Source organism: Aptenodytes forsteri, unplaced genomic scaffold, assembly GCF_000699145.1.
Source record: "Aptenodytes forsteri isolate BGI_AS27 unplaced genomic scaffold, ASM69914v1 Scaffold124, whole genome shotgun sequence".
In the NCBI taxonomy this organism is placed as follows: Eukaryota; Metazoa; Chordata; class Aves; order Sphenisciformes; family Spheniscidae; genus Aptenodytes; species Aptenodytes forsteri.
The window spans coordinates 501,142-515,226 of record NW_008794230.1 but is presented as its reverse complement, the minus strand read 5'-3'; the positions used below and the strand labels follow the sequence as shown (position 1 = coordinate 515,226).

Below are 14,085 nucleotides of genomic sequence, written 5' to 3'. Positions count from 1 at the left end.
GAGCCAGGGAGTCCATTTCTACCAGGGACTCCAACATCATGTTACCGGTGGAGTCTGAAAGTGGGCCTCTCAATGGCTTTGTTACTAGCACCTGTTGCTTTTTCTCTCTCTTTTGCTTTACTGGAAACCATCAAGTAAGCTCAGGTGATTGATTCCAAAACTGACAGAGAGAGAGAGGTAAAGAGTTTGTCTTTGCATCCCTGCTTCATCTCTTTTCCTTCTAAACACTTCTAATATTGCTAGGTATCCTTTGATACATGCTGTTTTGGAATATATTTCTAAATTTGGCCTAGATGTGCTCCTCGCCTTAGGGCCAGAGACAAACAGTAATGACATTCCACAAGTGGAAATAGGTGTCTACGTGACAATTCTGTCATATAACTACTTTTCACATGACACTGACCTGATGAAATAAGGTAGGCAGCTACACTGATTTGGCTAGAGAGATCATCACTGAGACTACTAGTTGAGAGCATTAGTACAAATTGTATGTGTAGGCCTGGACATAATGATCTTAAAGCGAAACTAAAAAAGAGCTGTCATTGTGTAGTAAAGCATTTAGTCCAGCCTATGTTGACTTATCTACCTTTTGCTACAAATCAAGAAATCATAATGCTTCTTTAGTCTCAAGCAAAAAAAAGCAGTTAGACTGTTGCACTGTTTAATAGGTACTGGGAGAAAGTGAGAGAGGAAATCCATAAATATTGTGGAGACTTTCTAAAGTGGTAGTTCAGCCCATCCTCATTATAAACTATTCTACTATTATCTTGCATAGTCTGTCTTCAAAAATTATGACCATGATCAGGATGGATACATTTCTCAGGAAGAATTTGAAAAGATAGCTGCCAGTTTTCCATTCTCATTTTGTGTAATGGCTAAGGACTGGTGAGTACATACAAATCTCTTTTAACCTAGTTCTGCTTATCAACTTTGTAGCATCTGTTTTGGGAGGGGGTTTTGGGTTTTTGTTTTTAAATTTTATTTCTACCATTAGGGTGGTAAAATCATCCTCTTCACCCACAAATAGAAGTGAAAACATAACTGGCAAAAGCATCTTCTAAGTGTGTTGTGAATGACATCTTCATGAACTTACAGCAGCGGTCACCAGGCTGATGTAGGAGGAAGAACAGATAATAGAAAAAGAAACGGTTTTTCGAATGCTATTCAGTATATACTACTAAAGAACTTTCCTAAGATGAACCTGTCCCTCAAAAACAGACAATTGGCAAATGTATATTTTTGTCAATTAAGAACATTTTTCTTAACATATTAAAGCATGGAAAAATAGAATAGTGATTATTCAGAGGTTTTCTATGAAGTAGTTTTGAGGCTGCATCAAATATGCAGATATTTTGTTTATCCTTACAGGCTGCATTTTAAATGTGTAGATAAGTTTCTGTAGACTTTGGGAGCAGTTGACAAGATTACTGAGGTCATTGTAGTTTTTGGCCCATGAAACTATTGCCATTATAAATTGTGAAGAAAGATATGTTTAATTCTCCTCATGCTTTTAAGAAATATGTCTCACAAACAACTTTTCTTTTTTGTTTTCAGGGAAGGTCTGATTAGCAGGGATGAAATAACAGCTTACTTTATGAGGGCTAGCTCAATCTATTCCAAATTAGGACTTGGCTTTGCTCACAACTTCCAAGAGACCACTTACTTAAGGCCTACTTTCTGTGACAACTGTGCTGGATTTGTAAGCTTACTTTTTAGTAAATTATGTTAACGTTGTTTGGAATAATGCCTTTTTTTAATCTCATAATCACCCTGTGTCATATACAGAAACGGATCTATATAAAACACCAGTGAAGCTATATAGAACATCAGGCTTCTACCTGTGTAGCTATTTAAGGTACCCTTTACACCCCTCTTGGCAGTACTATTATCTGTTTAAACATGGCTCCTACCTTGTGGTGTTCGGTTGTGTCACCAAAGACAGTCTCAGGCAAGACTTCCAAATCAAGAGCCTTCCAATCCATGGGGCTGTTAGAACTCATGTCCTGATACAGACATGATATGGCCCCTGCCTATGGCACAGAAAGATTTAGTAAAACTGGCTGTCATACCAATCCCCAGTTTAGCTGGGATCAAACAAGGGTGCTGAGAGAGAATTCTCCATCTACTCCAGCTCCACAACTTCTCTGGGGGCTCTCAGGTCTGCTGAAGTACTCATTAGAGACTAGCTCAAGCTGTTTTGCATGTGATCAAGGGACACACATAAAATATGCTGTTTATCTTATGCTAAAGAGGTAAACAGTTCATATTTTGACCTTACCATTAAAAGGGTAGAAAACCAAGATATTCTGCAGGTGCTCAGATCTTAGAAATGTGTGGAGCTTTTAGTGGATTTTTATATATGGAGGTATTAAATGTGCAGAGAAATATACTAATACATACTCTTTCTGCTTGTTTGAATTTCAGCTATGGGGAGTCATTAAACAAGGATACAGATGCAAAGGTAAGATACTTTATCCTTTGTTAATTTTAACCTGTAATTGATGGCAAATGACAAAAAAACCTGATCATCCTGAGATCCATTGCTGTGTCTATGGGCCTATTTAATCTGATCTCTCAAGGAGGAGAAGGCTGATTCAAGAATAGGATGACAGACAGATGATCCAGAGGAAATGCAAAGATGAAGGAACTCATAACTGATAGCTCTAAGCCTTTGCAAATCTTCAGTGAATCCAGAGGGTTTGGGAACAGACCCTTCTATTCCAATGGGCGCAAACACCAACACTGTGAACACCGTGCAACACATTCACAACATGTATTTTGCAGTTTTCTACCTCATACAGGTATCTGCTTTCTCTGCAACTCCTACAGTCAGCATGCTGTTGCGACTGAATGTTGCTATTTTGTATTTTCACAATGAAAAGGAGTTTTAGGCGTATATAGCAAAGGGATGTTGTTGTTGGTCTGTTTACCAGACGTATGTTGTTACAGGGAATGCGTGTAGAGAACATCAAAGAAGCCTTCTTGCTTCCTGGGAAGGCAACACAGTGTGAGAGCTGATCTCAGATGCTACAACAGAGCCACTGCATCGTGTAACTTTGTTTTGTTTACAGACTGTGGAATGAACTGTCACAAGCAATGCAAAGACCTGGTTGTGATAGAGTGCAAGAGAAGACCCAAAACTTCAGTTGCAGACAGCAGCCCAACATCCGCTCTTGCTTCAAGCCTCTGCCCAGTAGGAGTCAAAGAGCAATTCCATGGTGAGAAAAGATCACATTAAAAAGATCAACAGATCTAGATAATCTTTCCTTTGCTCCTTTTTCTATTAAAGCTGAGTTGTACAGCATCATTTCAGGTTTTGTTAGTTAACTGCAGTGTTTTACCAACATATAAACTAGAATCAGGCATAAGTGGCCCTGTACCAAGTAACACCATTCCAGGTCTAGTCTGAATAAGTAAGGACTCAATTTCTGGGAGATCTCTTGTCACACTACACAATGTGTGGTGCATGAATTCCACAAAAACTGAGTAAATCTTCTGCCAGCCTCTCATGAGAACTAGATGCTGTGAACTGAACAGCTGACAGGTTCCCTTAACTCTCCCACCTTGTGACAAGCAGGTCTCAGTACACTCCAGTTTTTACCGCTGTTGTCACATTATGCAACTACTGCACTGTTACGATTCTGACTCAGATTTCAATGTGGAGCTTATAAAACCAGTTTACTTATATGTGTGTGCTAGGAAAACCAAGAGCTAATTGTGTTTATTTTTTCCACTTCATTAGCTGAATCTAAAACTTCTCTTCATCACTCCATCATTCATTTAATCAGAAATGAAAAATCTACACCTCTCTGTTCTTTTCTCCTTATATCAAACAAACTGTATAAACTTTTCATATTGTGTATTACCATGTAGGCCTCCAAAGGAGGAAGTGTTGTCCTTGAATAAGACCTCAGGCTACTTTTGTTTTGTTTTTCTTTTGATTTTGATGTTCCAACTCTCTCATTATTCACTTTCTTTAAATTTCTCTCCTGCTCTTCACCTATCTAACGTTCTTCGAATCTACTTCTTGCCACTTTGATATCAATCTTTTGTGTTGTATTTAAGATTCATACTGCTGGATTCCATCTTAGGCTTCCTATTAGCACTTGGGTGGAGCACAATGCAGCCAATTTCTCTTGATAACTGACCATGTGCATCTCTATGATTGCACCTGCAATGGCTGCAGCACTGCTTAATAACCACCTTGTGGGATGTCATGCTTAGAGAGAGCTTGAACTGTAGCCTGTTGCCCCATCATTACCCAGTGCACCAGAATGTGGTACCTCTCAACACTGTGTCACATTGAAGAATGAGAATTCAGGTCTAGGTTGAAGGTGTAAGCCTCACCTGTTCATCCACACCCTCATTTAATTCTCCAGAGCCTGCAGCAGCTACTGGACTGACTTTGTTCTTTCCCCTCATGTGTTTGAACACGCAGTCTCATTTTGTTTTCTTCCCAACAACAGAAATTACTTTATCTGAAACAGGTCTTTTTTAAATCCTTTAATCACATCATTTGCCCACTGCTGCTAACATTGTGGGTTTTTTTTTCCACCCTCACTCAGTTTTTACTTTTAACTGCAAAAGTAAAAGTATTTTAGGATGACCTATACAAAAGCAGTGTAAAATTAAAAATGTCATTGTTTCACCTTATAAAGTGGATGAAATAAGTTGTATCTTACAGCTCCAAGTTGTGATAAGGCTGAACTCACACCCAGGTTTAATCTTCCAGCCCAATCACTAAGATCAGTGGTCTATATAAAACCTCTTAGCCATCTAGAGGTTTTTCTTTAACTGAACTTGATGGTACCCCTGTTTTCCTCTTACTGATCCATATCTATGTAACCGAGACAGGGCCAAGAGTTATTCCAAGAGGCACAACACGGATAAACTTCCAGTGACACCAATTTTGGAGAGTAATGAATGAAAAAACAATCAAGAATAAATGTTGTTTCATTTATTAAAATCATGTTTAATTACTGTGCCTCTTGTTTCTCCTTTCCTGGGATAAGCTCTTGACTCAATTTACCGTATATATTCTACAGGACAAGAAGAAGGACCATTCACATTTCCTAACGGAGAAGTAGCGGAACACAATGAAGACAGCAAGGACCGAACAATTATGCTCATGGGTTCCTCAGCTCAGAAAATCTCAGTGAGACTGAAACCAGCTGTGGTTCATAAAGCTACACAGACTGATCCCGTACTGTTGGCTGGTGAGGTATCTCGTAGGCAGACAGAGAAGAAAGAACATAGGATGCCAGAAAATCCTTATCTCCAGGCAGCTCCACCATCCCCATGTCCGAGCCCAATTCTAGGCCGCAAAAAGGCATATGTTAAATGGGAAAACAAGGACTCCAGCCAGAAAATGAAGGAGGAGCATCACAGCTGTAAACCCTCATACCAGGAACTTGAGCAGGTACATATATGATGCCAGATGAGTGGCATCATAAATTCTTAGACACTTTAACTCCAGCAATGCTTCACTTCAGGCATAAATTTTAGTACTAGTATAGGGCTTAGGGAATACATTTTGAAGCCCTTGTTATGATTACACTGATCTCTGTCAGTCTTAAAAGTGACAGGCAAGAATGTGAACATAATCCAATTGCTTAGGACAGGCTGTTACTCCATAAAACGAGTAACATAGTCCTGAATTTCTTCCTGCTTTTGGTGGCCTCTGCTCCCTTAAGTGACAAAATATACAGGGTGGGGAGGGTGGGGAGCTCTGCTTTTGTTTAACTGACAGTGAATCCCTCCTTTTTTTTGATAACTTTAAGTCACCAAGAAATTTTGCTATGTGAACTTGAATCTAGCCTCTTGCTAGATTTCACCTGCATCAGCCCAGTTGTGGCTCACCTTACTCTACAAGTGTTCTGACAAAGTAGCTATTCATAAGACTGTGTCACCTCAGATTTGGCCCAAATTCAGGTTTGTAGAAAACACCACCTTTCCAGACAGATTAGAGAGACTATCACAATATCAACAATGCGACTGGTGAATGGATGCAGATATGATTGAGGAACAAAGGCAGACTTATTTTCTTACTTCACTCATTACTATCACTATTCTGAGATGGACCAACATGGAAAGAGTCCAACAACAGAACCACAGCCTGATCTTTGAATGATCAGTATAACTTTCAAAGTATCCTTTGCTATTGATAAAGTGAGCTTATCTTGTTATGAAAGATGATTGGTTTATTAAGACAGAGATTAAGGCAATTAGCAAGAATCTTCCAGTACAGACCACTTCTCTTTCAGTCAACAGTACATTCAATACAGACAAGGATGTGAAGTGTGGATGAACTTGTAAGAACTGGTTCTTCGAAGTGTCCAATTCATGCGAGTCCCACAATCTACACTTGTCCTTGCTCCCTCAGCAGATCCTGACCTCAATTACTGAACAGCAGCTGATGTTATAAATTAATGTCTTAGATTATGGTACATCAATTTCTGCATTAGTAGAGCAGTGAAGTGTGAGCTGTGTTCTTGTTTCCCCCAGATTACTGCTGTTATGAGAGGAGCAGTGGAGGGTGGATAAATGCAGGTTGTGGACGTGACTGTCAGATACCAGCTGCTGGAAAGTTTCAAGAGTATACACAAAGGATAGACCAGTGACTATGGAAACGTTCAAATAAGTTACTGGTTCTGTTCCACTGATAAGAGCTACACCAACTTACATTTATGCCAGTCAACCTAAACATACCACCAGACAGTCCTGAAACAAATTCAAAATAAAATACCATTCTCTCTTTTTTTTTTTTTTTGTTTTGTTTTGTTTAGGAAAGAAATATTCTAAAGGCAGACAATGAAGGTTTAAAGATCCAACTGGAACAGGCACATAAAACAATTGAATCTCTCACAATCCAGAGACGAAACCATGTAGTCGACAACCTACAACACAGAGACTGCTCCTAGCAGACAAGAGAGGAAATCTCCTATGGAAGAATGTGAGACTGAAGGAGGGGTTGTGATAAAGCTGCTTTACCAAGTGAACTGCAGAGAGAGTCTGAAGGATGTTAAACAGAAATACTCTCTTTACTCAGCACATTTCCATATTAAACATACACTCCCAAATGCATAAATCCATTCCTTTGACTTTTAAGGTAATTTAGCATTATCTGTGCAATGAAAATAGTATCATCTGGGTTTGCTTTTAAAAGGAGTGACAGTGTTGCTGAAGTTTCTGTTCATGAAGACGACCATGTGGATTCCCCAGTGACTTGGCTGCCAGCAGCACACCTTACTCTACAAGTGTTCTGACAAAGTAGCTATTCATAAGACTGTGTCACCTCAGATTTGGCCCAAATTCAGGTTTGTAGAAACAAATGTTCGATAGCTAGCTGAGTATTTAAGTAAAACTGTAGAAATATTCCATTAAGAGAAACAGTTCCTTCTCATTGTGGCTGAAACCAATTAAAATCATGAAGTGAACTGTCATCTTCATTCCCAAAGTTAAAGAATATTAAAATAAGTAGTTAAGCTAATGATATTTGATTCTTAGACTTTGTTAAGATAAACTGACAATTTTTTTAAACCTCTTTCAGAGCTTTAGAAGTCCTGCTGCTCAAATGCTTACCTCTGTTAAGGTAAAATAGACGAGACTATAGAGAGTTTACATTGAATACTGCTTCCATTTTTGTGTTCCATGCCACAGCTTGGAACCCTTAGCCCTACTTATTTGTTTGAAGGGATAAATTGTTGTTGTCCACATACGGTAGATATGGGACACGGTTGATTATTTTTCTCTCATGACAAAGTGGGCACCATTGTTGAGTAGAACCTCGAGGGCCATATTATGAGGGAAACTGTACAGTAATCCCAGTGCAACAGTTGTTGTACTCCAGAGCTCCTAACATCTTCTGGTTCTAACCAAGGTTTCTCCATTTTCTCTCTCCTAGATTTCACATGCACTTTAGGCAAAGAGTCAAGATGAGTATGCTCTTATGTGTGTAAATTTTGTAGAGTAAAAGGTGCTAGGGAGGTAACTTAGTTTTCTTAAAGCTACAAAGTGTACATATTGTTAAGACAAAACAGTCTTTCAAGTTACTGATAAATCCACTTGTCAGAATAGCCAATTTTAAAATTGCATTTGCATTCCAAGAGAATCTGTACGCTTACAGTTGTATAAAACTTGCTCGCATTTATCAGACAGGGATTTGTCATCATGCATTTAAACATCAGAAACTTATGACTTTGATGTATTTATCTACAAAGTCCACTTAATGCTCCTCAAAACTTGTAAGTTACAAGTCCGTTATAGATTGAAATTTAGTCAACCTATTACAATAGCATGTGTGCTTTGTGTTCAAAGTGGTATAAATGTATGTTCCATCCACAATTTACAGTCATTATCAAGTATATGAATGCTTTATTTATGAAAGTCCATTTGAAACTACTTGCCAGTTTAGTCATTATAAATTCTTGCTTTGAACTTGGATTGTGCTTGCATCTCCATGTATAAGTAAAAACAAATGGAGGGAAATAGTAGTAGTAGTAGTAGATTTTCTGTTACCTTACTGTAAATAACTGAAATGCATAGGACAAAAACCAGCAGCTGTGAAGATTGTGCAGCTTTTTTTCCTCATACACTAAACCCGAATTATTAACAATTAAGATGGAATTGCACTTTGATCAATGAAGCAATCAGAATGGCTCTCAGGTCATGCCTGCAAACTTGCTTTGCCCATTTTCTGTATGCTTCTTGATTTTGTCCTCTATTCAGGGAACTACAGAAAGGCGTATTTCTGATAGGCAATTAGCAAATAAAAGTCTGTTTCTGCAACAATCAAAATAAACAAGATAAAAGTTGAATATATTTTCACATATTTCAAAAATACCCCAAAAGAGCAGCTAGGACTCACAAATCTTGTTGTGCAGCTAAGACAACTGCTCGCTTGTGGTCTGAACTCTGGATTCTAATGCAATTTGCGTGTATGCATACACTTTGTCTACGCTGGGGGGTGGAGATCATGAACAAACTCTTATTTAAAAAGAAAATTCCCAGCAGCTGGCCCAAAGGCTACTGTGTTACTAGGTTGAGTACTTAACACTGCAAATTGAGTTATGACCATAGATTTGTTCAGTCTTAAATGTTAACTTAATGTTTCTCTGTGGTGTCGTCTTGTTCCTACAAACAATCTGAATGACTTAAAAGGGATCTGTTTGCAGGAATGTTTTACAGAACAAGTATGTGGTGCCTCATGTACGCTGAAAACTTCCTGCTTCAAAGAAGTCAGTTGATATCTGGAGAACTTCAGAGCTCTCAAAGTACCTCCAGGGTCTCTGTTTGCCCAAAGCCCCTTACGGTGTTTTTTTTCTTTTGTGGTGGTGGTGGTGTTGGTTTTTTATGGTGGTAGTCCCTTCTGACTTCTTTTGGGACTTCCCTTTTGCTGCATGAAAGACTAATAGCACAAACTGACTACAGGGATACTGCTAAAACTGGCAAAGCTACTAAACGAAAATCACTCACATCTGTATCAATCTTCAAGCTGCTTTATGCTAGGAAAAAAGATACAATTTAAGTACTAAGTGCTGTTTAAAAGTCAACGTTAGCAAACACCGATATTGAAATGTATCGTCATGGCTAATCTAAATGAAAAGCACTCACCTTTATTCCTTCTCCAGGCTCAGCTGTTTCATGTACATACAGAAGGAGGAAAAAACAAGTGCCCCCCCTTGTTTATTTTTTAAGTGTGAATTCTGATTGTTTAAAGATAAAAGTAAATAGATTGAGTAATAGCACAATTAACAAGGCAGGGCTACTGTTCATATTCAGATTAAACAGAACTGCCTTTAAAATAGCTTATATATGTTTTTGGAAATATGTTTTTGTTACAGTAGTAATCTGTTATTTTGTTGTAACTGAGCTCTGTGGCAACTTGAAAAATTTTTGTTTTAATGCTGTTTGAGAAGATTGAAAAAGTGTACAGATTGTAAAGATTTTATATAAATTGTAAGATTTTGGTTTAATATTTATAATAGAAAAAATATTAAAATTGCACTTCCTGCCTCTGAGTTTGTATCTCAAAGAAATCTAAACATCCTATATTCATCTTCCTTGACTCTGACATCTGAGACACTTCTGCAGGAATAACCTAGTACCGAAGGCCCTAGTCTAGCTTCACCTTCTGTGAGCCTTGGAACGTTGCCTGAGAAAACTGAGGAAGCTAGGTATTTGCAGATTATTCTTTCGGTATTCTAGTGGTTGACACAGTACAGACAGTTTTGCTACTCACTATTCCAAGTATTACAAAGCGCAATTCTTCATTAGCACGCTCTCTCACTTTTGTTGAGAATGCTAATTCTGAAAAGACGTCACAGCATGATAGCCAAGTTTAAACAAGGCTTCCGTGGCGTCTGCTAATGCTGGCTATGACACAGGCAGCATTGTAGCACCCTGAAGACTCGCTATTCTTTACCTTGTAGGAAAGTTCAAAATACCTTATCTCAAATATGTTTTTATATGGGGTCATGAACGTTCGTTCAGTTAGTTAGCTTCAGTCATCTGAGGGAGGTGAGGGAAGGAGACAAGGAGTGCAGACGAACTACTGAAAACACAATTCCTATTTATATGGGCAAATCTGCTCTACAGTCTTGCATGTACAAAACAAGTTGTGTTTTACTTCATAATTACAGAAATTAAATAAAGAAAACTTCAGAAGTAATTGGAGGATAGTTCCTTGGTTTACATAAAGACAGAAGTAATGATCGCATTGACCTACATAATTTTTTTTTTACTAAGAAAAAACTTTACTGAGATTCCTTAGTAATCCCAGACAATGTAATAGGGATATATTTATTTGTGACATGCCCCTGTCTTTTGAAATTTTCCTATATTGTTATCTACAGCCTTCTCCATTTTGGTCAAAATGTGTCTGTTATCTTTTATTATCAGAAAAAGTAAGTTCCATCACTATTGTAAATCACCAGCAGGAATTCCTCTTTACAAACACAGGAAGAACATAGGATAGTGGATCCAAATCACACTACACAAGTGATGCAAATAACTTCAAGTACAGTACTTTATTCCTCAGTGTTTACAGCTGTTAACAAAAGTGTCTCTCTCAAATCCAGAAAAAAAACCCCCAACCTATTTTTCAATTCTTCATCAAACAAAACAATATTAACAGGTAGATATTGACTAAGTGTGAATAAACACAAAAATGCTCACAAACATATATATGAAAATCTTTTACTTACAACAGAGTTTTTGAAAATACTTTTTTTCAAGACAAACATACAAAATTTGAGAAGAGGTTTAAATCAATTATTTTCACGGTATTATTGCATCTTTTGATAAATTAAAAGCATACATTGTCAACAGGACAGAAAAGGATACCTCTATGAAATGTGGTGGTGCTTACTTCAGTTTTCAACTACTGGCTTCATGTTTTGGAATTAGTTAAGAAAAACTGAAATGGCCAGATTAAAAACCAAAATCTCCAACCTATTTAAATTTCCATCTTTTACATGGTCTACATAAATATAATTGAAGTATGATACTGAAATAATTTAACTGTTAGAATTGCATGTGGGCACATAGCTGGTTCACTTCATTCCAGACTGTCCTGGAATGTCCTGTCTGGAACATCAGGGTAAGCTGATGAGTGTAAAAGCACCACGGCACACCCACATACACAGGTACAACAGTTCAACTAAACCAGTGCAACTTCACATCTTAAGACTGATGAAACCGTTACGCATGGACAAGCCATTTGATTCTCCTAGGTGAATATTTCCTTGGTGAAGCTAAATGCTTGACTCCTGTTCAGGAATTACTTGTAGCAAAAAGTAACATTGGGATGAGCAAACAGAATTTTATATTAAGGCTTTGGTTGTTAAAAACTACTCTCTCCATGTCTTTGCTGACCAACACTTCACCTCCAAGGCCAGCAGCCTCACCTGGTATGTTGTCAATTTGTGAGCTATTCCAGAGCGTTAGGCAAAAACCAAGCTCAACAGCAAGAAAACCAGTACTACGCTCCCACGTGACCCATGAGGGTCTCTCCATAATGACTGCAGAGGCTGACAATGGCTTAGGCCAGAAAGGAGCATAGAAAAAAATTGGCAAAGGAACTATATTGCTAGCAGTTGGGTGAAGTTAAGCCATTATTTCAAGAATTCACATCCAAGCTAACATGTTCAAGCAAGGAAAACTCCTGCCCTTTTTTGTTAGGCACCTGCTGGGACCCTAAAGTATGGGTAAGGCCGTACCTATCACCTCACAAGCAGCATTCTCAAGCGGGCTATGATCAGAGAGGAAATAACAGAAGAGAAACTTTTGGAGTTTATCTGGATTAAAATTTCAAGTGAAAAGCTTGGTGATGGCTAATTAATAAAATCTGACACAGGCTTTTGAAAGAGATTATAATAATTTAATTTTGAACAGAGCTTTACATCCATGCATAAAGCTGCCTACAAAACAGGACATGATGCACGTGCTCCTGAAAGTAAAAGAACACCTTTAAAGCGTACCAAATATGGACACCAACAGGAAATTTGTGCAGAAAGAACTCATAACTGTGGAACATCATAAAACCAAAATCAAACCCTAAAGTTCAACCTGCAGTTAAGCCTACAGCTACATGCTCAAAGTGCTTCAAGTTTTCTGCGCTATGCAATCAACAGACACGCCCAGGTTTATCAGATGCCTTCCCGAATCTCTCTGTAGTAACCTGACCCTGATAAATACTGTCATGAGCATACACTTGGGTGTCATCTCCCTGTTCCACCTCTGTACTCGGGAGTGGCCTCACAGCAGGGGAGGAGACCTAAAAGACGCTGGACAACAGAAACTGTCCTCTTTCTTTAACTGACAACTCTAAATTTAATTCTTGTCTAGATGTATTTACAGCCATAATTGTATGAAAGCTAACTCCTTCTTCTAGAGTAACACTGTCTGTGAAGGAGAAGGCACCCATACCGTATCAAAACAGAGTTTCTTTTAGGTTATCAGACCAATTGGTTGGCAGAGTAAGAGAGAGAGGAGTCACTGAGGAAGGGCAACTGCTGTATGAGATGTCTTATTAGCTGGGCAGCTGGCAATTCCCAAACATGGAGCAGGCAGGGGGGGAAAAAAAAAAAAGGGGGGAAAAAAAGAAATGGTATGTTCTTTCTCAAGAAGCTCAGCTTATTCAACCTTTATGTCTCAAGGCTGATTCAGAAGGAATATATAAATGAATTCTCACCAGAGATGATGGCTGCAGAAATTTCCTGCCCAGTCTGATCTTAACATATTTTTATGAAACACCAAAAAAATGGAAAACAGGTAAAATGAAAATAGAGACTATCAAAACTCACCATGATTCTGACTTTATGGTATAGGCTCTGACCTTCAAATAGTCTCCGATATCTTTATGAACACACAAAACAACCTTATTTTATTAGTTTCTGAGAGTATTAATTCAGAATGTTACTTTTATGTAAAGTTCTGGAAGAATAAGAAACCTAACTAACTGAATAGTTTTGACCAAAGCCTTAAGGATTTTAACATTTGACATTAAAATGTGTTTACACATCCCACATGAAAACCAGATGAAGAGAAAAAGCCTGAAAGCAGCATTCTAGAGTCTTTTAAAAGTGTTTCCATCCGGTTCTTAGGCCTATTTTGTTTTTTCTACACAGCATTTTGGAGCAGGGGACTGGACATGCAACATGCAATAATTAGAGGGCTGAACATCAAATAACATTTTTTTTTTGTTTGTTTAGAAAGGGTTTTATTCAGTTTTCTGAGGCTTATTTTAAATAAAATGACATATTAAAAAACACCATATGAGCAGTACGAAAAACAAGGACTTTAGTCATCACACTTTAGTACAAAAGTTCTGTTAAGTTAACTAAAAGAATTCAATGACAACATCAGTTGGTCTAATGCAATGATTCATATGATGATACTTAATTCTAACCTAAACCCAGTTAACATATCTAAATTCCTGATACCAGTAAACACCACCACTATATTTTGCCAGTTACTCTGTTAATATTTACAATATTTTAGTATCTTCGGTATCCTCCCCCTCCTCTTCCACCGTATGGATCACCATAGCCTCCCCTGCCACCATAGCCTCCCCTGCCACCACAA

General features: G+C 38.0%; 2 protein-coding genes across 2 annotated transcripts in view; one reads left to right on the top strand and one right to left on the bottom strand.

Moving 5' to 3' along the window:
* Positions 1 to 9,672, top strand: part of RASGRP1 (RAS guanyl releasing protein 1) — a 75,968-nt gene extending 66,296 nt beyond the window's left edge. Inside the window, exons 14-19 of the mRNA XM_019473726.1 lie at positions 776 to 885; positions 1,555 to 1,699; positions 2,425 to 2,461; positions 3,072 to 3,218; positions 5,046 to 5,419; positions 6,786 to 9,672. Of these exons, the coding sequence (XP_019329271.1) occupies positions 776 to 885; positions 1,555 to 1,699; positions 2,425 to 2,461; positions 3,072 to 3,218; positions 5,046 to 5,419; positions 6,786 to 6,920 (948 nt within the window). The 3' untranslated portion in view covers positions 6,921 to 9,672. The remainder of the gene's footprint in view (positions 1 to 775; positions 886 to 1,554; positions 1,700 to 2,424; positions 2,462 to 3,071; positions 3,219 to 5,045; positions 5,420 to 6,785) is intronic.
* A 1,339-nt stretch (positions 9,673 to 11,011) lies between these two features.
* Positions 11,012 to 14,085, bottom strand: part of LOC103904375 (protein FAM98B) — a 17,461-nt gene continuing 14,387 nt past the window's right edge. Inside the window, exon 8 of the mRNA XM_019473721.1 lies at positions 11,012 to 14,085. This exon is cut by the window's right edge and continues 185 nt beyond it. Coding sequence (XP_019329266.1) covers positions 13,998 to 14,085 — 88 coding nt within the window. The 3' untranslated portion in view covers positions 11,012 to 13,997.